Source organism: Streptopelia decaocto (genome assembly GCF_964273445.1).
Source record: "Streptopelia decaocto genome assembly, chromosome: 2".
Lineage (NCBI taxonomy): Eukaryota > Metazoa > Chordata > Aves > Columbiformes > Columbidae > Streptopelia > Streptopelia decaocto.
Window position 1 is genome coordinate 133,511,575 of NC_138655.1, and position 21,650 is coordinate 133,533,224.

General features: G+C 34.8%; 1 protein-coding gene across 3 annotated transcripts in view; it reads left to right on the forward strand.

Annotated features, from left to right (window-relative positions):
- The window catches only part of DGKB (diacylglycerol kinase beta), a gene marked incomplete at its 5' end in the record, with an annotated part of 319,453 nt that overhangs the window by 87,094 nt on the left and 210,709 nt on the right, over positions 1 to 21,650 (forward strand). For 2 of the 3 annotated variants that reach the window (XM_082045821.1, XM_082045822.1), the window contains 3 exons: positions 8,714 to 8,830; positions 12,011 to 12,084; positions 19,205 to 19,279. In XM_082045821.1, the coding sequence (XP_081901947.1) occupies positions 8,714 to 8,830; positions 12,011 to 12,084; positions 19,205 to 19,279 (266 nt within the window). Of the gene's footprint in view, positions 1 to 4,978; positions 5,012 to 8,713; positions 8,831 to 12,010; positions 12,085 to 19,204; positions 19,280 to 21,650 lie in introns of all 3 variants that reach the window. The other variant, XM_082045820.1, reaches the window with a different exon arrangement.

The following is a 21,650-nucleotide window of genomic DNA, read 5'->3' on the forward strand; positions in this document are numbered from 1 at the left end:
TCTCTCAGCTGCAATCTATTGTTCAGGTCCATGTCCTCTCAGTTGCTCCATTTTCTAGGTATCCATTGATGCCCCAAATCACTGCTGCAACTATGAAGAATAAATAAAAAAGTATCCTTCCTGATTGTAGCATCACAAAGGATGACACTTCTCCCTGCACATAGCCATCTCAGCTCAGGTGACTGTTCTAAATTACTTATTAAGGGTTTCTTTCGGCTCAAAAGATATTCCTCTAAAATAGAATGATTGACATGATCCTCCCATACTGTCCCTTCTCTTAATGGCTAGAGAAAGAGCATAAATGCCTGGTCATAGGAAAGTTAGATGGCTGGTCCAAGTTAAATAAGAGGACTTCCATCTTCAAAATGGCACAAAATGGAACTTGCCAAATGTTTTTTCCTAGATACAACAAGCTATGTTCTAAGCTGAAAAAGAAACCAATTGATACGGTGTGTGTCATGAAAGAATCACATATCTGACTAGGTTCAATGCTATATGAAGATTTTTTTATATATGTTTTAGTAAACTGTAGTCTGTCAACTTTAAAACTAATCCTTTTTACTTTTCTGTTTGCCATATATAAGGCTTGTTGTATGGGGAAGTTTTTTGTTCAAGTTAAATGAGTTTTGTTATAAACTGTGTGTGCAGATCTCAAGTGATAGTCTTTTAATAGATGTCAGATACACTTTAATGTTACTCTATTTTATTTCAGTAATGTTTTAATTAATTCATACTGATTGAATAAATGTACATTGAGACTTGTTTCCTAATGAGGGCACATTTAGAGGAAAGGTTTTGCATCATTCTGATATCCTGTGGGTAATTATATTCTAATTATATGGTGGGGGGAAAAAGTCTATAACTCAGTGCTGATATTGTTCATTGGACCCAATTAATTACATGCACATAATGAAAGTTCATGATAAGGTTGACTGGCAGTGAGTTTAAAAATCTTTAACTCAATTGAATCCTTGCCTACCAAGAGTACAGAATTAGATCATAACCAGGTTAAAAACTGGGTATTGGAATGAGATGAGTGAGTAGTGAAGAAAAGAGATTGGTCTCTCCTTATGATACAGCTTCTCTCCCCTACTCCTTTGTAAGACAAAAAGGGAAAAATGCAAACATACATTTTATTATAGCTTCTTCATTTCATGCCTTCCTTTACTTTGCTCCATTTATTGATGAACACATAGGGTGTTCTAATTTGTATTTAAGTTTGTAGAAAAGTAATTAGTTTTCTGTTTCCCACCAAAATAGATATAGCCTTGGGTAATGACAAATCAACCAATAAAAGTCTACTATTTAATAAGTATATATGTAGTTCATAATGTATGATGATTTTGAGTCTCCTGTTGTTTATGTGAGTTTTACAATGAATTATTTTGTACTTAATTATGGTTTTCAAAATCAATGTTAGAAATTAAAACTGTTGATCATGGAATAAAAAGAAAATTATGGAATAAATTGTAAAACATAAGGTACCCTGGTTATGGTGTGAGTGTTACTATATGGCAGTTATCACTGTCTCCATAGTAACCAGTTCATTTGAAAGGGGGAGGGTCTTCTGTAATACTGAAGACAAGAAGTGAAAGAAAAAAAAAACAACTTATACATTTTGTTGTGTTTGATTTTCAGCTTCATTGTTCAGCATTCTGGGACAAATTGGTAATGATAAAAAGTTTGGAACAACTCACTTTATGTTTCTTTTTTCTTAGGAATCAATTTGACTTTTATCTAGTGAAGATTCTTCTAAGTTTTTAGGACACAATCATTTAAGCATAAATTCTGTTCATAAAAATATAGAATATATATAGAGAGAATTTGGTATATGTAAAATATATATAGAATTTTTATACATCATAGAGTAAATTTGTTTATGTACATCCAATATAAAATGCCATCGTAAGTCAAATTTGCTTGAACTCTTATTTTAAAATGGTGGAGGAAACAGATGTATCTGATTCAGGCTGGGTTTGGGTTGGTTTGGCATTTTATTGTGCAAGAACATAATTGTTCAAAAATCTTTTATAACGAGTTCTAGTTAGCCATGTAAAACAATATGCACAATAGATTATGAATGTTTTAGCTAAGTAATGTGTCCTGTGCAACTAAACAATTTACATTATGATCTGTAACTTCAAACTTCTGTGTAAATATTGCAAGTGTGTTGAGATGTTGACAAAAAGTAATGCAGAATTAGAATTGGAAATAACGTACAAGAATTTTCTTTGGCTACCAGAATTTTGAGAGACTAGATAGAATAGCTAATGGCTGTGTTATAATTGCAACATAGTTCAATAGATATTTTTCCATGTCTGATAACATGTCTTACTAATACTGTTTTCCTGTGAGGTAGATAAATGTTACATTGGAAAGCAGATGCAGAGAGAGAAAAAGGGAATTAGTGGATTCTGGTTGAAGAATGATCTTTCTTAATCCCTTTTCCAGTATTTAATCCTAAAATGATTCTTCTGGTTTTATTGTAGTAGAGATCAGTTTTAACTCAGTTGAATCCAAGCTCTACGTAGAGTGCAGAAAGTCTGTGCAGTGTTTTAAGCATCTTTATGAGCAACTCGATCCTTTGAAGATGAGTATTAGCCTTATTCTGAGTTTCTGAACAAAAATACTAGCTCCTCCTCCCTCCCCCCCCCCCATTATACGAATATATATTCTTCTATGGGGAGGGAAGTTTTAAAAAAACAAAACAAAACACTTTTTCGTTTTCAATTGCATATCATATTGCAGATTCAGTTCTCTGAGAATCTAAACTGGACTTGAAATATAATGGTGTGCTTATCTACACTAAGAGCTTTTTAATTTCTTTGAAGTCAGAAGGAAATTAATAATTGCCCTGGAGGAAAATGTATCTTCCTAACTAATTATCTGTTCGGCAAACACAGTTCAATGTTAAAATAATAAGATGCTGATAAACTGGAATGGCAGCCATTCAATCATTTTAAGTTATATCTAGTTGCCTGCCCACAACTTATCACTACTGTCTGTCCCTAAGTTTATTCCTTACATCCTCTCCCGTGGGAGTTTAATGTGTTTTGATTTTCAAAATTCTTTTCCAACTCTTTTGTCTTTCTTGGACAATGTATATAGTTGCCTGCTATAGCCCAAGTTCATTTTAGGTTGCAAATGAAAGTCTTGGGCACTACAGCTGCTGCATGTTGATAAATATATTGAATGAATGCAAGATGTAAGGCCAACTAGATGAGCTAAGGCTTACATGCTTAATGAGAAATATTTGATTGTGATTTTGATGTGTAATTCTTTACATCTTTATTAAGACATATTAAACAATCATCATGAAGTATTTTTGCTAGTGAATTGGTCGCTGATCTTGTCAACAGGATGACTTATGGCTTCAACTCATGGATGTAGAGCCTGGGTATTGTGCTACAACTCTATGAACTTTCAAGACAGCATGATATGTACATTAGTATGTACATTACTATGTACACAGGGTTATATCTGGAAATGTGGAAAAAAAAATCATGCAGTAAATTTTGAAAATATTTAAGCACATGTAAATCATAGTTATTTGGATGCCATATCTAGTAGGTATTACAGATACATTGCTCCCCAGGGTTTTGAGGTTTTGGTGGTGGGTTGTTTTTCTTTTTTTGCAGTTTTGAGGGTTTCTGAATCTTCGATTCTCTTTGGTTGTTGTGTAACTATGGACAGAAATTGCATAGAATGGAATTTTTGTAAGCAAGCTCTTGAATACCACATAGGTTTACAAAATGACAGTCTAAGAGTGCTTATTCTATTATTTCATTGCGTATTAAAGCACAGTTTTTGCATCCCTCGTAGATTCCTGTGTCATTAAACAAAATAGCTTTAATGAATCATGGAGCAACCTTCCTCCATGATTCTCAAAAAACATCAGTTTGGTATTCAAGTCACATATTTAAACTTCCATGGCCTTCATCCTGCAAACATTTGATGATACCTTTACACACTGTTCTGTGCATTCCATCTGATCTTCCATGACCAGGTTCCCCTTATCAGTGTCTTTCAAGTTTCAGAGTTCTACAGTAAGATATTTTTTAATAAACATTTCAGTTTACACATATTAATATAGAATTTGGTGCTTGCCTTATGCACTGCCATCCCGAGGTTAGGCTTTAGGGTATGTGCCTCATCTGAAGGCACAGAGTATAAAAGAAGTAGTTATCATTCAGAAGGACTCTCAGGTTTTGAGTAGTTACTTGACAAACTGCATAATGTTATTGACCATTCACTAATGGCTTTACAATCCTATTTAATGTATGAATAAATTCTTGTTTAATGTATAAAATAAACTTTTAAATAATCTCTGTGCTGAGAGAAAATCCAGAAAAATATATTAGCATTTACTGATTAAGGACATGGTGAGAAAAAACATTTTTTGCTGCACTGACACTGCATTCTGTGTCAGCAGTTAAAATGTAAAGGGGTAACTAGTTAGTAAGCCATTAGTTACTTCATCTGTTTCCTTATAACAGCTATGATAGACTATGATATTTCTAAGTGTCAGTGTTTTGGTAAAATTAAAAGACTGTACCTCTATGTAAAGCAATACTTTTTGAGGATGCATGTTGTATAGCTTGTCAATTGTAGTAGAAGAAAGCTCTTTAAATAAGCTTCCTTGCTTTGGATGAGGATTCAAAGACTTGGAAGAAAAAATAAAAAGAATACTCCCCAGGTACCAAGTAGCTCTTATTACTATTCGAAATAATATAGTCCTCAGGTTTTCTAATATTTTTAGCTGGTGATAAAATGATCCCAAACATACTTACTGGAGTATGAATTATATAATATGACAGCCAGAACACTGGGGGAGCACAGTTGTGCAAATGTGTAAAAAAGCGCTGTGTATGTTTGTTAAGTACAAGAGCTGCAAGGTAACGTTCCCCGGGAGCGCACTCTGTGCCCCTTCCTGTCCCAACTGTTGCTGCTGCAGCCTAACATTCTCTTTTCCCAACAGACACTCCCCGCTTTAGGAGGTTTGCTCCCCGAGGTGCGTAACAGGAGGCATCCATGTACGCACGAGTACTAATGGATCTTGATATCATACGTTCTTCTTGCTATAAAAGTGCATTTTGGGGCTGAACTAAAAATGTAGGCATGGTAATCTGTGTTGTCATTTGAAAGGCCCAGTCTTATTTACCAATTCTTTTTTCTTATTTGGGTGAATAAGAGATAGATACAATTTAATAGTTCTTATCTGATGGCAATCTCTCTGGAGCAATACTACATGGTAGAAGCTCCAGTTAATGGATGTTGACTTCAAAGTGGGAGTTCAAGGGGAGAAAAGGCATCATGGGAAGTTCAAAAATGGGTGGGAAAAATTTTTGTTGTGTTGATTACTATTTTGAAAGATATCTGCTCTGTCACATACCAAAAGAACAGAAAAGCTTCATTTTTTTGAGCCATCAAAATGTACAATAGCTTTTAAAATGCTGTATTTAGTAGCTCTTTTAACCTCATGCATGTCCACTAAACCAGCTGGTTCACAGATACATTTATCATTTTGAATGCTTTGATTAACAAGATATTAAATACAGCACAAGTGTTGTAGAAACATTTCTTAGCTTGAAAAAATAAGTTTTTGCATTTTGTAAAGTGATTTATTCAGTGCATGTCAAATTTGTCTTAACATTGCTAGAATTTGTAGGTTATTATCCACAGGTGATTTTATTAAACTGTTATTCTCTCATAAAAAATGACACTGTTTAGTTCCTGACACTCTCGGATAGCTTAGTAATGTTGTAGTTCCTGAAAGAAAGTTATTTAAAGGGTCACGTAGAACTATAGATTAGAAAGACAGCTTACTATTTCATATATAAAATAAAGTATCTCTTCAGGAATATTTAAAAGATTCTTTTAATAAAGTGGTAAATCTTTTTGTGTTCCATTGATAGATTTGTTCAGTGGAATTAGGATAGACATTACTATATGATTTCATACAAAGTCATATCCTCACTAGTATGACACATATCTGAAAATTATAGTATATATAGCTCTAGAAAATCTAGAATCTCCTGTCAACTTCTTCAGAAACTTTTCAGAGAGCACTGTTGGTATATGTCGTGGTGTATATTGTGACATATGCATAGAAGATGGACGATACAAAATAAATTTCTACTTTTTTCAAAAATCATTGCTGAAGGAAGCAGACCTTCAGTAATAATGAAGTCAAGTATTCATATTTAAGTTTTTTAATAACACTTCAGAAAATTCTGTATCATTATTACAGGTTTTCTTTTATATTGTGTAAGGTGTGTGGCCTGATCTTGTGTAGTCATTGCTTAGGAGAAACTGTCTTTGTGAGTCCAGCAGTTGTTTTGCTTATGGAACAGGTAATATAAATTGGAGCAGGAATGTTGCTGATGCAGCAGTCATAGGGCTGAGGTATTTCCTGCTACCTGCATCATGCTGGAACAAAAATAAACAATATCCAAAACTTTGCCTGAGGTAATTGTTACTGCATTTTGTTTGTGAATGATTGATAACAGCAGGCTTGGGCACTGTGGTAAGCATCCCTTATGTAAAGACAGTTCTCAGCAGTTTATAAATACTTTTCCTCTAAGTAATAGCATGATATACACAAGAAGATTTTTAGTGCCACGCTTTATAAGGAAGCCTCTTTTGAAGAGGGTTTGTTTTAACCTCTCTTAATGCACATACTCAGTGTGCTGGATCTGTTCCTTTTTGTTACCTTTTCTTCGAAGTATCACGAATATGCTGTTTGGCTTAGCATTTTTCTAGACTTCTTAAAATTTGCTCTCTCCATCTCTGATTTTTATTGGAAATCAGAGATTTTTTACTGGCTGTGTGTCTGCATTACTGGCGTATGATTTTTTTTTGAGAAGTTGCAATATCTAAGAGCCAGATTTGGTCGTAACACAAAATCCTGTTTAACATGGTATGCTTACTTCATATGAAACGTAGTGGCTTTTAAGGGTAGTTATCCACAAAGTTTTTTAAAACCTCAAAGCTGCTGTAATGAAATATGAAGCTTCCTTGATACTGGTTTCTTACTCTCTGTCCTTGTCACTAACCAGTGCCATTGTGCATTAATGTTTTGTGTTAGTTACTCTGTTTGGAGTTCTAGTTTCTAAAAAAATCATCAAATAAATAAGTGCAAAGTCAGTAATTTCTTAGGCAATGATATGGACAGTGCTTTTCTGTGTTTTGAAGGTTAGGGCTGAGATGAATAGCTCTAATTGGTTTTACTGTATTCTGTTTGAAAAAATGATATTGTAGTCTAGACTCCTGGACCTCCTTTTGAACTGATCAAGTTACTCTAAGCATCCAGAAGCTCAGTTCACTAACCTCTTAGGAATCTCACTGCATGCGGGAAACAGTCCAGACTGCCCTGTGTTGGTTTTTTTTTTTTATATGGCATAGGTTCGTCAGATCTTTTATAGGAAATGTCACCAGACTGCCAGAGTTCCCGAAAGCACTTGGCTACTCAAAGGAGCCTGGAATGACCTGGACCATGATTTGCACTGGGACAAGACTGAAGCTGTGTCAGTTTGCAAATTTAAGGAAACCAAAGATGGTGTAAAAACAGTGATAGTCCACATCTGTGTTACAGTAATACTAGGAAAGCACTGTATTAAACTGGGAGTTAGTCCTTTCCTGCCAGAGAATGTGTCAGTGTTTCTTACCAGTTTAAACTGCTCCAGGCTTTATCAGAGGTACCACAGAGATGGGTTTGGCCTGGTATGGAAAATAAATCATAGCATTTAATGAATTTCTTTGTGAGCGCAGTTGCAGCGGGGGGGTGCATCAGTGTCCTTCACGCTCCTTTCTAGTGCAGCAGCTTCATGCCAGCCAGTTCCTCTGGCCAGCTGAAAGTCTTCTTGCACTTGTGAAGTGAGGAAAGTGGCTGGGGTGCAGTCAGGATTGGAGACACTGATTCTATTTGATAAACATCTGCTGCCTGAATTTATGGTGCATTTTTGGACAACATATAAGGACATGCTGGGTGAAGCGTATAAATAGGATAAATGAGATATAAAGAGCAAGGACTTTTCTTCCCCTTCAGAGTTCTCTGAAATGACCTGACAACAGTTGAAAATCTGATTGCAGTAACATACTGTTGAGCTTTCCTCTTTGAAATAATCATCTGATTGTGCTGCATGTCAGCATCAAAAGTTGCCAGCAGCTTAGAATCTGATGTGGATTCTCTTTCTGATATAAAGTACATACTTTAGGAAAAGCCACTCAGCCAATTGCTTATGATACATTTAGAACAGGTATATTTTGCCAGAGTGATACAGGCCTCTTGAAGCATCCGACCTTTGCTAGGAGTTAGGATGAAATTTTGATAAATTACTGATCTCTTATCAATGTGCTTATTAAATTATCAAGTATTTTGTATGATTGGCTTTCAAGTTTCAAAATGCTATCCTGGCAATGTCAGATTATCTTTTCGCATCATTGCATTAATTTGTGTTGTGACTGCACACTTTTCATCCATCTATTGCCTCGTCACTATGGAATGTCCAGGCACACAGATAGATGTTATATGAAGTAGCCAGACATGGTGTAATAGTTTGACTGAGATCTCATTTCCATTAAAGCAGAATCTGACATATCTCTGTAGTAAAAAAAAAAATCTTTGTGGAGGCACAGTCTCAGTTACAATTGTATAGCATTATGTCTTGTGTTAAAATGTTCCATTTTCTCCTTTTCTCTTCTTTTTTTTAAGGAAAGACAGGCAACAGTGAAAAAAGAAAAGACTTGTCCCCAGCAAATGAACAAACTGGGAGAACGAAACAAAATGCAAAGAGCAAATTCTGTCACCGTAGATGGACAAGGTCTTCAGGTGTGATTATTGTTATTTTAATTTTAAGGAGATACTTGTAGATATGAAGGCAATGATAGAACGTGTAATCTTTACAGTGAAATATTTTCTATACATTCACTTGTCTACGTTTCACTTTTACATATTTAAAAACACAAAAAGTAAATTTTTCCATCTGTACAGGAATCCTGTGGTGCAAATCTGCTTCTCATGTGTTTGGTAGGATTTCCTAAGACATTAAAGGGGAGGGAAGACTAGCTCTAAAACACTTATATTGTGGCTTGAAGCTGAATTCAATTGTTGCAGTATCTGTTATGCAGCATTGTGTGAATTTATGTCATAAATCTGAGTCTATGTCTTGATAAAAGTTCACTATTCTCATTTGGACCTGTTAATTAATAGCTGGATGGCGTAAGCTTCATGGATGTTATTTGTTCAGGTGTTTCCAAGTAGAGTATTTGGCACATCAAAATGAAAAGTTGAGAGAAGCAAGATGGTTTCAGTAATAGGGATGTTATACTATGGTGTTTGTTTTTCTCTGGTGCATAAATTGGTTTAGAGTAACAGGAATCTATCTTAGCACCAACTATTAAATTTTTGGTCAGTATCAATAATAATAACCTGATCATCGTGAAAGCTGAGTGGATCTCGAAGGATACCATCGTGAAAGTTTAGCATCAGTGATATAGATATTTTTTTTTCCAATCACATATGGTATAAGTTTGGAACTATTTCCACGAAGATGTAAGATTCCATAAATATTGGTATTTAGCCTAAAGATGGTCTGGAGCAAAAAAAAATTAGCAGATCAAAATATACTACTCTAATTCTCCCATATGTGGTCAAAGCATGCTACTCTGATTTTTATACTCTAATTTTGCTGGCATGGTCTCATTTTGACATGAACTTTAGTGAACAAGAAAAGGATTTTTGTGACTTCTTTTTGAACCTTTTTAATTTAAAAAAATGATTGTTACATTAATTGCATTTGTTTATAAGTTTCCAAGGTAACATATCAAAGATACCCAGCAAATCTTTATACTACTCCTTTTAGAACCATATTTTCAATGTGGGAGAAGGTACATATAATTGGTCCACCACTTTTTTTTTTTCAAATTTTATTTTAAGTCACTTATCCAATAAACAAGTAGAGATTGCCTTTAAATCATGCTAGATTAAGGCTTGAAAATATTAACCAATTTAGTCAAAATCTTTATTTGCATCATTTGTTATATGGAAATCATACGTTATCCAGAAAAGTAATTTGGAAAAGTTGTAAGAAATTAATTGAAAGTTATTTTGGAATGCAAACTGATTATTAGATTTTTTTGATGGTCCTAAACCTTCTGCTTGTCATAATATGTTTAAGTTTTGAAATTAAAGATTTAAAATAGAAATAAGTTCATCAAATAGCTTTTATTGAGAAAAGCATCAAGACCAAACATTCCTTCCATCAGACAGCCGTGAGCAGATAACTTAGTGGCAGTGGAGATCTGCACGACTTAAAGACTATTAATCATAGTTAAGCACATTCATCTTACTTCTTTCTAGCTAACCAGCTTAATGATCAGGATTATTATTTCTAATTAGAGGAAGTAATAGATCATGTATAACCTTAAGATGAGTCTCATTAATTAACCTGCGTGCTAAGGGATTTCAGTAGGTAGTCCATCTCTGTCACAATGAGTACCATTGGTTTACACTTAGTTCACAGGAACAAACATCATGGGAATTGGCTAAATAACTAAAATTGATTAAAACAGTAGATAAAAATTAAATATATGACAAACTTCGCTATATCCTGCAATTTGATATATGTTTCAACGTACAGCATTTTACTGTAACAACGTACTGTGTCAGCATGTGATGCTGGGTTGGTTTTATCCTAGGCTTAATTCAATAAAGTTTGCTGGAGTTTTTCATAATTTGTTGTATATATTGGAATGGATTTGGATCTGTTTGTGAAGTTAGGGCTGGAGCTGACACACTAGTGCTTAACACTTTCTACCAGAAGAAAAGTGCTTTTAGATTCTTATAGGGTTGTATGCCTATGTCTGTAGGATACCTGTAAGACTCTTTAGCTATCATGTTTCTTGGGTTCTGCCTTAAATTAAATTTTATGAAATCTGCAGCTGAAAAGATTTTGTTATTTCGGGTATTATGAATAAGGATTCAGAGCAAGAACTTTCAATGTATCATTTTGAAATGGAGACAGTCTAAGCTTCATCTCTGAAGTTGTTAGTGCATGACTTTGGAGGTCTAGACTTTGAACTCTTCGTATGCTTTTAAACATTCTAGAATTGATATTATATGTGCCTAAAAGTGATAATTTGAAATATGAATAGTCTAACTTTATGGTTTAAAACCAGACATTAGAGAAAAATAATCCGATGTAATTTTTTTTTTATGTTGAAATCTTTAGAGCAAAGGCAGTGAGCACTCGCATCTTAAAGTATCTGAAAGTGCAAACTCTACTACTTTGAAAGGTGTTAGTTTGTAAAGCTGAACACTAATGTGAACATGTAAAACTTTCCATGCACAAAAGAATTAAAATATATAGTAGAATTCGTTGTTCCCTTCAGTATATCCTGCTCTACATTCTTTTCCTCAGGCTTGTCCTTCTTCCACATTTTCTCCTCTGCTTTTTACAGTTTTCCAGCTTTCTAAGGTGTTTAAAGGGACTGATTATTGTTATGTTTGTTGCATTGTAAGAGGTGTGTGATTTCATATCATATCAAATGTTCCAGGTTTCTGTCATTAAAAAACTGGCAAATTAAAAATTTCATGTATCTATATTTGACCCTTCTAGTGTAGTGTTATTTCTCACTACAAAAATACAGTTTCTTCATAGATTTTTCCATGAGAAATTACCATCAGAATTAGTTGTGCATTTCTACCATTTAAAATTTTCTTCTCTATTGATGAATGTATCCTATATATATATATATATAAATATTTCAATGGAATTATAGGTTAAAATGGCATCGCAGCTGTAAGACAGCTAGCATAAAAAAAAAGTCACCTTGCAATTTGTGGCAAATTAATGAAGTGAGGATTATTGCAAATTATGGTATTGCTTCCAGTTGGATTACATAGCATAACATAGAGTTTGCATTAAGCTTTTTGTTTTCTGTCTACTATAGGAAAAAATGAATGCAACACACAGCATTAATGAGTGGCTGTGTTATTCCCTTCTTTTAGATCACTCCAGTTCCAGGCACTCATCCACTTTTAGTTTTTGTCAATCCTAAAAGTGGTGGGAAACAAGGAGAAAGGTAAGGTTTATTTTCTCTGTTTTTTCCTCTCTTTCTCTACTCTGATCTCCATGATACGTTTAAAAATGAACATTGAAAGTTTTTATTTGAAAAGAAACCTAATGTTTTATACTGTTATGCCTCACATTTGAACATCCCATTGCCCCCTTTAGAAGCAGTAAACACTAGCATATAGTTAAAAAATCTGTGGTTAAAAACCAGAATGAGTTCTGTATGACAGTTTCATATCACATCAGAAAAAGTAGATATATTCAGTGTTTGGGTTTGTGATTTGCATGAAGGTGTGAATTGCTGTATTTTGCATTGAAACTTTGAAGTTACAACAGTTTTCTTTTACTCTCTGTAATAATATACAGAGAGGCCAATTTTAATGGGGAACAGTATTCCATTTTCTAATGTATGACTTGCCTTTCAAAGATTTAGGAAGTTAGACTCTCCAATCGCTCTGTAAGATTTCCTACAGTGAAGAAACCTTTTGATTTCTGTAGATAGGAAGCATTCTAGCAATCCAGTTAAGTATTAAAGTCCAATCACACAAACTTTAAAGACATACTTAATTTTATATACGTCATTAATTATACTGATTTAAATTCAAAGTGCCTAAGTTTATGTTTAAATGTCAGTTTATCAGAGCCAGCATAAAACAGAGGTAAGGAGCATTCTCTTTCTGATCTGTCCATCAAACTCAGGCAGAAATGCTGAATCAGTTACCTCTGAGCAGATTTTTTCAGTATCTACTTCAGAAATACAAGTGCTAAAAATGTGGCCCTTTTTGATCATCACATAAATCCCCAATTTTTTTATAGCCTAGCTTACAATGTCAATGCTGTAATTTATGCTTCAAGTCTTGAAAAGAGTTACGGTCTTTTTGACCAAGATCAGGCTGAAGATGACACCTGTGGGTACCCAAAAGCACAGAAGGAGGGATCCAGTGGGATTCTAAATCTTGGAACCAAGCAAGTAACTGCAAGTGGGTCAGCTTTCCCTATCTCCTCACTGCCTTGGTTAGGTCCCTTCTTTAAAACAGTGTCCCTTAAACTTGACAAAAGGGAGAAATCCTGCAGAGTAGGTGTTAGGGAAATTCTCAGAGCTGAAGAACATTTAACCAAAACTGCATTTTAAGACCTCTGGGAGAACAGGGTTATCATTTAAGAGCTGATAGTGTAATCCCTGGGCTGGTAGTACGTAGATGTCGGCAATGCCAACAATACTACTTTTGTCAAAGGCAGTTAATGATCAAAAAGGTTCATTCTAAGCGGTTTCACGAACGTGCCTTTGCAATGACAGCAAAATGACGTGAGCTGTCCTGGGCAGTCATGTTTCACACACAGTAGTGTGAGGTAGCCCTGGTTGTCTGTGCCTTGGGGCATGTGAAACACAATGCACTGACACTCATCTTGGCTTTTTGTAGTGCTGGAATGAAGTGAGTGGATCAGGGATCCAGTCTGGAATTCTGTAGGCGAGAGGCAGGTTAGAGACCTGCACTTATGTAGTTAGTTATAACGCAGAAACAGTTTAATGAGATGCTGTTTCACAGCTTTTAGTTCACGGCTGATAATTGGTCTCAAGTGTTACTATCTGAATGGGCTTAATGCATGAGGGATGTCATATAATGTTAGATATTCTCCAGGGTAAAAGCAAGTTTAAAACCTGATCCCTTTCTCAGGCACCTGTTCCCATTCACATATTGCAGTCTGACACTTCCCAGTGTATGTTAACACAACTGTTGCTGAGACCAAACAGATTGCAGGAATTATTTGGATTTAAAAAATGAAATCCTTACACACACGTCATTCGCTAACACCAATACCCACAAATCTCATTGCACACTGAAGTGTATAGCATGGGGGCAGCCACCAGCGACTAAGTATAGTGAAGTATGAGAAGCTCTTAAAGGAGAATGTTAAATTGCATACTAATGATTCAAGGTTGCACTCCATATTTCTGTGTTAGGAGGAGCACGTCAAAAGGTTGACTGCATGTAGACATATCTCAAGTCATTCACCAGCAGGAGATAATATCTCGTGGTTAGATCTAAAACTAGATCCAAAAAGGTTTAAAAAAGTCCACATATGGACTGTTTGAGAAGGGATTTGCCCTCTGCCTTTTAGACGTTACTGTTTCATGTCAATACCAGTATCATAATAAAATTATAAAATGAGAGTGTTAAGAGTGCATATTAGCTTGAAGATTAAATCTAAGGGATGAAAATATTTTCGAGAAGCAATAGTATTCAACTTTCTTACTTTTCCTGGTTTTAATCTGGCTGCTCTACAGTCAGTAACCAGAAAGAGAAGAACCCCGTGTTTCTGTCCACTTCCCACCTTCGTCCAATTTTGTGGCAGTTATATGTTGTGAAAAGTAAAATGACAGGACATTTGAAGATATAAATAGATTTGCAAAATGCACAGTTATGCTTGGGCTTTTTGATTATAATGATGTTATAATCTGGTCAGGTATTGAAAGGTTAGGAGTAGAGAACAGGCTATAACAGAAGTAAGATTTCCACAGCAGGGAAGGGGGTTGGGGGGTAGAACCAAAACCTACTAATTTTTGTAGATGAGAATTTCATTATCTTGACTCATTTAGATTTAGGTTCTCTTCTACTGAAAGCTGTTCTTCAGTCTTTACTTAGGATTTTCTGTATTTGAGAGATCACAATGAGTGAAGTTATTATTTCAAATTGACTTTCATTGAACACGGAAAGGTTATTGCAGATACTGTCAAGACTCCAGTGTTCCCACAGTTCCCCATATGAGATTTTATGCCTTGCCATATGGTGACCCAACCCATTTCATTGCCCTCAGACTTGGAGAGAGGAGTGTATGCATCCATCTGACAACCAGTTGAATAAATGCACTCCCCCAGTGATACTCTGTTGTTTCCTTTTTTATTTTGCATTTTTTTTTCAAATCTCTCAAATGCAAAGGAAAAGAACCGAGCATCACTTTAAGGTAGAAAATGTTAGGTACTTTAGTTTTGGTTTTTGAATGTTGGAACAGAGCAGTGGTGGGAAACAAATGGATAATGTAGAAAAAGTGTATTCAGAACACAAAAATACTTTCTCTACAACTATATCCTTGTTGATACATTTTAGAAATTCAATTTTGTTAGAAAGCTCTAGCATTTTATAAAATGTATAGTGACAAATATGTTCTTCTTGAATAGATATCTCTTTTAAAAAACAGTGCTATGACTTTCAGATATAATTGCAAAATGAAGTATGAAAACAACCCAGTTATATTTTTTTCTCATTTTTTTTTCTCAAGACTGATGCTTATTGCCCGTCACAAATACATTTACAGCTGTTTGGACTTAAATGATTTAGTCCAATGGGTAATACATAGGCTTAAAATAAAATAGAACAATATAATTTGATGTTTATTAAGAAGACATTAGCAAATTAGAATTGAAGTTCATGAGCCTTTCACCCACCAAGAAATAGATTTTAATTAAGCATGAGATCAGATAGGAGTTAAGTAAACCCAGTCAGGTGAATTCCTTAGGCTGTATCACACTGTAACATGTTTTCAGTGATTATGCATGAATTGAACAGGTATCATTGACTTCATCAGAAAAAAGAATGGCAGTACATCCATTTCATCCTAGAGCTCACAGTTCTGTATGTTGGCGTTTAATGTCTTCACTAATCAAGACAACAGCTTTCAGTAATCTCTGAATAGAATATTTAATACATCATTAACAAAATAATTTCTTTAAACAGAAAGAATATAGAACAAGAATGTAATGCTTCTAAAGACTGTTATTGTTAAGGGTAATGCTAGTCACATGAGAGTCCTTCTAAATCATGCCGTTGTTTTGTCATACTCATTACTTTGTTTTCTACTTCCCCATTTTCCAATTTATTTGCCTGACCAGCAGGTGAGTTTAAACAATTGTTTCCTTGACAAATGTGCGGTTGGATGCACTGGAGATCAGCTTCCGTACACTGACGTTTCCTGCTGACTCCACGTTCAGTGTCTGTGCAGCACAGGCTGATGATATCTTTGACCTTTGTTGAGTTCAAATAACTTTGGTTCATAGTATCTCTTCCCTCCTGCCCTTTTATTAACCTGGTTTTCTAAGCTTTCATTTAGCATTGAGACAAAATGTAGAAGCAATTTCAAATTATCTTTTTCTAATGTTTTATGTCTAGGAGAGAAGCTCACTAACATTCTTTCACTTTTGGGAAGGAGTCCTTGGCTTCTTTCTTCTCTGCCGTTAGGGTTAAATTAAGCCTATACTGTTCACATCTTGAGTAGTCACCTCCTAAATGCCTGAAGATGCATCCCCTAGTTGGCACAAGGCACTGGTACGGCCAACTTCTTCCCCAGTGTAGTTAACTTTACTGCTATTTTTTCTGTCTTTTTCTTTCTAAACTAATGCTCTTATGAGTTCAGAAGATAGCTCAGTCTAATTCAGCTGAAGGTGCACTTGAGTATTTTCTTCAGCAGCAGAGCTGTTTAAAGGTGATCCCAGTCCTCTTGGACACTCCTGCTGTGATTTTTCTGCCTCCTCAGTCGTGCTAGTGCAGCAGTTTTGAGATTCATATGAGATCACAGGCATGATTTAAGTGAAGGGAAAAAAATGACAATAGAGCAACTATCTGAGGATTTGTATTTCAAATTGGAACTTCTTAGTTTTCCAGATCACAGAACAACCCTGCAAACAGGTACAGAAGCATGGAGAAATGTTTGTTGAAAAAATGTGTCATGGGGTAGGAACCAGGTGGAGGTGGTGCTGACAGGTGGTAGTTTCATGAACTGGCTTTGTTCATAAAATTGCACTCCATCATAAAAAACTGTTTTTTGGGGCATTAATCATAGAATACCAGGTTGGAAGGGACCTCAAGGACCATATGATCCAACCCTTCTTGGTGAAACCACGGTCTAGACAAGTTGGCCCAGCACCCTGTCCAGCTGTGCTGCCCCATGGCTTTGTCTGCACAAATTTCTAGTCACAAGGAAACCATGTCCCATTCCTTCCTTATATGCTGAAGCAAGACATTCAGAGGCACATCAGTGTTAGTAAGCTGCTGGTACTGTAGATATAAAACTGGAATACTATACTACTGTCCATTTCCTCCTCTTGCATGTGTCGTGCTGTTAGGTCTAGTTACAGTTCAGCGTGAAGGCAAGCATTTGTAGATAGCATCTTCCTCTTCTTTGGAGAATGTGTGACTGGAAATGAACCATCAAATTATGAAGTTTACACAGATTAGCATACATAAATATGTTATAATAACTTAAATCATGATGTGTCATTTGCAGTGAGTCATTACAGTGTGATTATCTGATATTGATGTTCGACTAGTACCTATGAATGGCATGCACTGAATCAAGTAGTATTCAATGTATTCTCTTCATTATTGCAGGTGGACTTCTGGGTTTTAACTAGAGATACCTAGCTCCCTCTTAATTAAGAAGGCTTTTATAGCATTTCACTTATACCTGACAACAGTATCATGAGTGTAGGTAATGGCGAGGATGTTTTCTAGCACCAAACTTTTAGGGAAATAACTCTTAAACCTTTGAGACTTCGTAACAATATATGACTTTCTTGTGGTCAGCTACACAAATTGAATTATCTGCACCTTTGACCAGGTTAAATCCTTTATGTTGCTGTGAAGCAACGTACACTTTACTAACTAGAAAATCAAAAATAAGATCCTTTTACCTTGGTAAGATGCTGCAAATCAAATGGAAATATCATGTGTTGTAAATCCACTGTCAAATGTCTGATTCACAATGACTTTTACTGTCAGGAATGGCATAATGAAGAGATTGTGTGAGTATGTTTGAATACAATGCTTTATGAGGAACCTGTTAGCACTGAATAATTGAGAAGTTAAGAAAATGTTCAAATTTGGCAATTTTAGTGATTTTTTTTTTTTTATTATTTTTGTATTCAGTATTCTTACACCCTTGTCTTCCACCTTGCCTGATAAATGATGCATTACAATTAAGGAAAAAAAAAATCTCTCAGTGTGCTTATAAATCATGTCTAGACATTTTTATTTACCTGAATTTGAAAATGTGGACATCTTAAAATTTAGCTATTATTGTGCTTCTATTTTATTTAAGGCAGTAAAAAGAAGTGAAGAGTTATGAGATTTATGTCAATGGGAAAAAATAAGTGCTTTCTTAAAAACATTAAAATACTGATTATCTTGAGGAAATAAACATTAAAATTAAAAGCAAGAAACAGAGGTTTATAATTCAAACTATTGTCATAGATCTCAGGTATACATTTATTCATTCTGGGCTCCAACATCTTCATGTACTGACTTGTTTCTATATAAAAATGAAGCAGGTACCTCAGTGTAGTAAATGTAGGAAATTACATTTTTAATATTTGTAACGAAAAAGCAAAATCTTTGTCTTACTTTTAGGGCAAGTAACCTCAAATATGTAAAGGTGCAGTTTTTGAAATATTCTGCCATTTGAAGAAATATTTGCTGGGGGTGGGACAGAGAATGAGGTCCTTTATGAAATAGTATAATCATTTTCATGCTGCATCAATAAATTGGGTCCTGTTATTCAGACAATTTAACAATATGTGTAATTTAAGTAAAACAATGGTTTTGAATCTTTTCTGGTTTCTTCCCATTCAAGTATAATCCAAAGGAGATGTAGTTGACAACAGATTTGCTTTCCCAGAATGTTTTTCAGTCTGTGGGGACATTTTTAGTGGGTGGCAAAGCCGATTTGCTGTTGCAATTAATTATACTTGTAATTTTGTGTTAGCAATAAATTTCAGGAATAAATCTTTGCTTTACCATGGGGTTAATTTAATAGGAACCAATGTGCTCTTCCAGATTATTTTTTTACCTTTTTTGTTGTGTCATTATTCCTCCTTGCCCCACTTCTATTTTCTGTTTATATGCAGCATTTGAATTATGGATAGCTTGTAGCATTTCTGTCTCAATTTTAGGCCCACAATGCTCTGTATGTATGAATTGTAAGTGCTGTGTTCAAATATTTGACTTTTCGTATAAATGAGATAATATGTGTTAAACTCTTGAATTCTTTCATTGATAGCGTTAAAATAACAAACAAAACAAAACAAAAAAAAACCCATTCAAGTAAATATTTTCTCCTTGTCTCTTTTACCTCTTCAGAATTTATAGAAAATTTCAGTACCTTTTAAATCCTCGTCAAGTTTATAGTCTTTCTGGAAATGGGCCAATGCCAGGGTAAGTCTACAGTTAATATTATTACCAGGAACTCATTTAATAAAATGCTACATAATCACATGAACAGCCTCAGGCACATATAGCATATTTTGAATGTATCAACACTACAGACCTCTGACTGGCTTCAGAAATTTACAGGTGTCATTTGTTTACGTGTACTAGTACAACAACGTATCATATGTTTTACTTATAACCATGCAGTACTCTTTAAGAGCTGTGTGATAAATTTCTTTCTATTCACAGCTTTTTCTGCTATATCAGCCACCCAAGTTCATTCAGGGGTTACTTTGGTTACAAATAGCCTTAAAGACTGACCTGCAAGACAAACATTTCTTTTATGTAAACACACATATGTACATGCTTACTTGTCTGTCTAATATATATATAGCGTACGTATATATTCTTATGCATGTCAGATATAGGGTGTTTCAAATTACAGTGGCTGTGTGCTTCTTATCAATTCTGTTATTGGGGGTGGGCGGGTAGTGGGCAGAAAATGACTGGACAGGCTTGATTTTATGCTGTCAGTGACTTTTTACGGGGTACTGAAGTGTTCTGTGAACCCGGCTGTGTTGTAGTCACTCCCCTAACATGCTGCTTCCGTGCATTTTGCATTCATGTGAAGGCAGGAGAATTGCAGATTTTTCCAAATTCCAAATTTTTCCAACTGAAACTCTCTCCTTTTTAAGTAGTGGGTACTTTTGTAGAAGAAAACAGGCGGTCTGTGTATCATTTTGAATGTATTGGATGTTATTTTGTTATGTCGCTGATAACATGAAATTTTACATCAGTGAGAAGAGTGGGAGAAAGAAAATAGGGGATATATATTTACTAACAGGAAGTTTACACTGTTGTTGAATACTTTTTTTTTTTCTTAATCTGGGGAGTTTTTATTAGTTGAGACCATTTTTTCTTATAAGTTGGAAGAAAATAAGGTGAAGGTGCAAACATACATGGCTTATGCCTTGCAAAGTTATATTTCAGTTATCAGATATATTACTGGAAAGAGTATGCTCTGAGAGTTTCTGCCAGTACTGCTGATTTTAAGGCCAAACACACAGGAAACTACTCTCTCTTACAACCATTATACAACTGTCCACTTATTTATTGCGTTACTTAGGATGTGTATAGCATTGATGAAAGTGAAAAACTGAACGGGCCCAATCCTTCTGGAAGTTTAGATTCTCAGCATATATCGTATGACAGAGTAGCTAACATGCCACCTGCAGAATAGTACAAAAGCCCCCCAAAAAACAGAAATAATGACATACATGATTTCTTTCAGGCCTGTAATTTTAACCTGTACCTGAACGTTAGTCCTGTTTTATTTCCCAAATTATATTTATTGTTTATGTTTTGTTATGCTAATCTTGACACATATGGAAACTTTAAGTAATCTTAGTCCAAAGAGTAAGTAGACTAGAAAAATTGCAGAAACTTAGCTCAGGAATTAATAAAAAAATTTACCTGAGACAAAACTAGTAACCAATATTGTTTTATATATGTTAAAATAGAAATGCCACGCTGGAGATTGAGATGATGACTTAAAATAACTGAAATGTTTTTGTTCAAATACATTGTGTTTCATTGAACTTTAAAAAAACCCACCCAACCAAGCATACAAAACGAAACAAAAAAAAAAAGAAAAAGTAGGACCCCACTTTCTGTCTGTTACTGACTTCTAGTTTTCATGTATCTCTTCATGTAAAGGAAAATGTATTTTAAGGCAAAAGCACAAGAGGGCAGTGTTAAGTTCAAACTGAGACCCTGCATGGAAGCGATTTAAACTTTAGTCTTTTGAACCAGGACAGTGTTTTTTAGAAAATATTTTCAATTTCTTTTCCTTTTAGGAATCAAAATAGTTTTACTTCAGAGTCTCTTTGAAGAAATTTCTAATTAAATTTCAAACAGACACTATATTTTATTAAGCTTGTTTTGGAATATTTTTTATTCATTCCACAGAAATGAATAAACCTAAATTTCCAGTTTATCTTCTGCCATCACTTCTTGCCCCTGGGAAAACTGTGTAGACTGCATATAATTTGTCCCTGAAGCGAGCAATTGAATAAACTATGTATTTCACTCACCAGTCCTTGTTTCCCTTTCTGCAAGGGCTGAATTGCCTCATAAAACCTGCCCATCCATCCATCTGTCCACTCACTCATCCATCTCTATAATGCCAGTTATACTAGATTGTCAATCAAAGTGTTACATTTATATAATATTGTCGTGTGTCATTTGGATTGAAATGGAACAGAGTGGTGGATTGTACAGCACAGATAAAAACAAAAGTACATTCTTTGTGCAAGTTACTGTTATTGAGTGGAAAGGGATAAAGATAATGTATATTTATTTTAAAGCATTTATGATT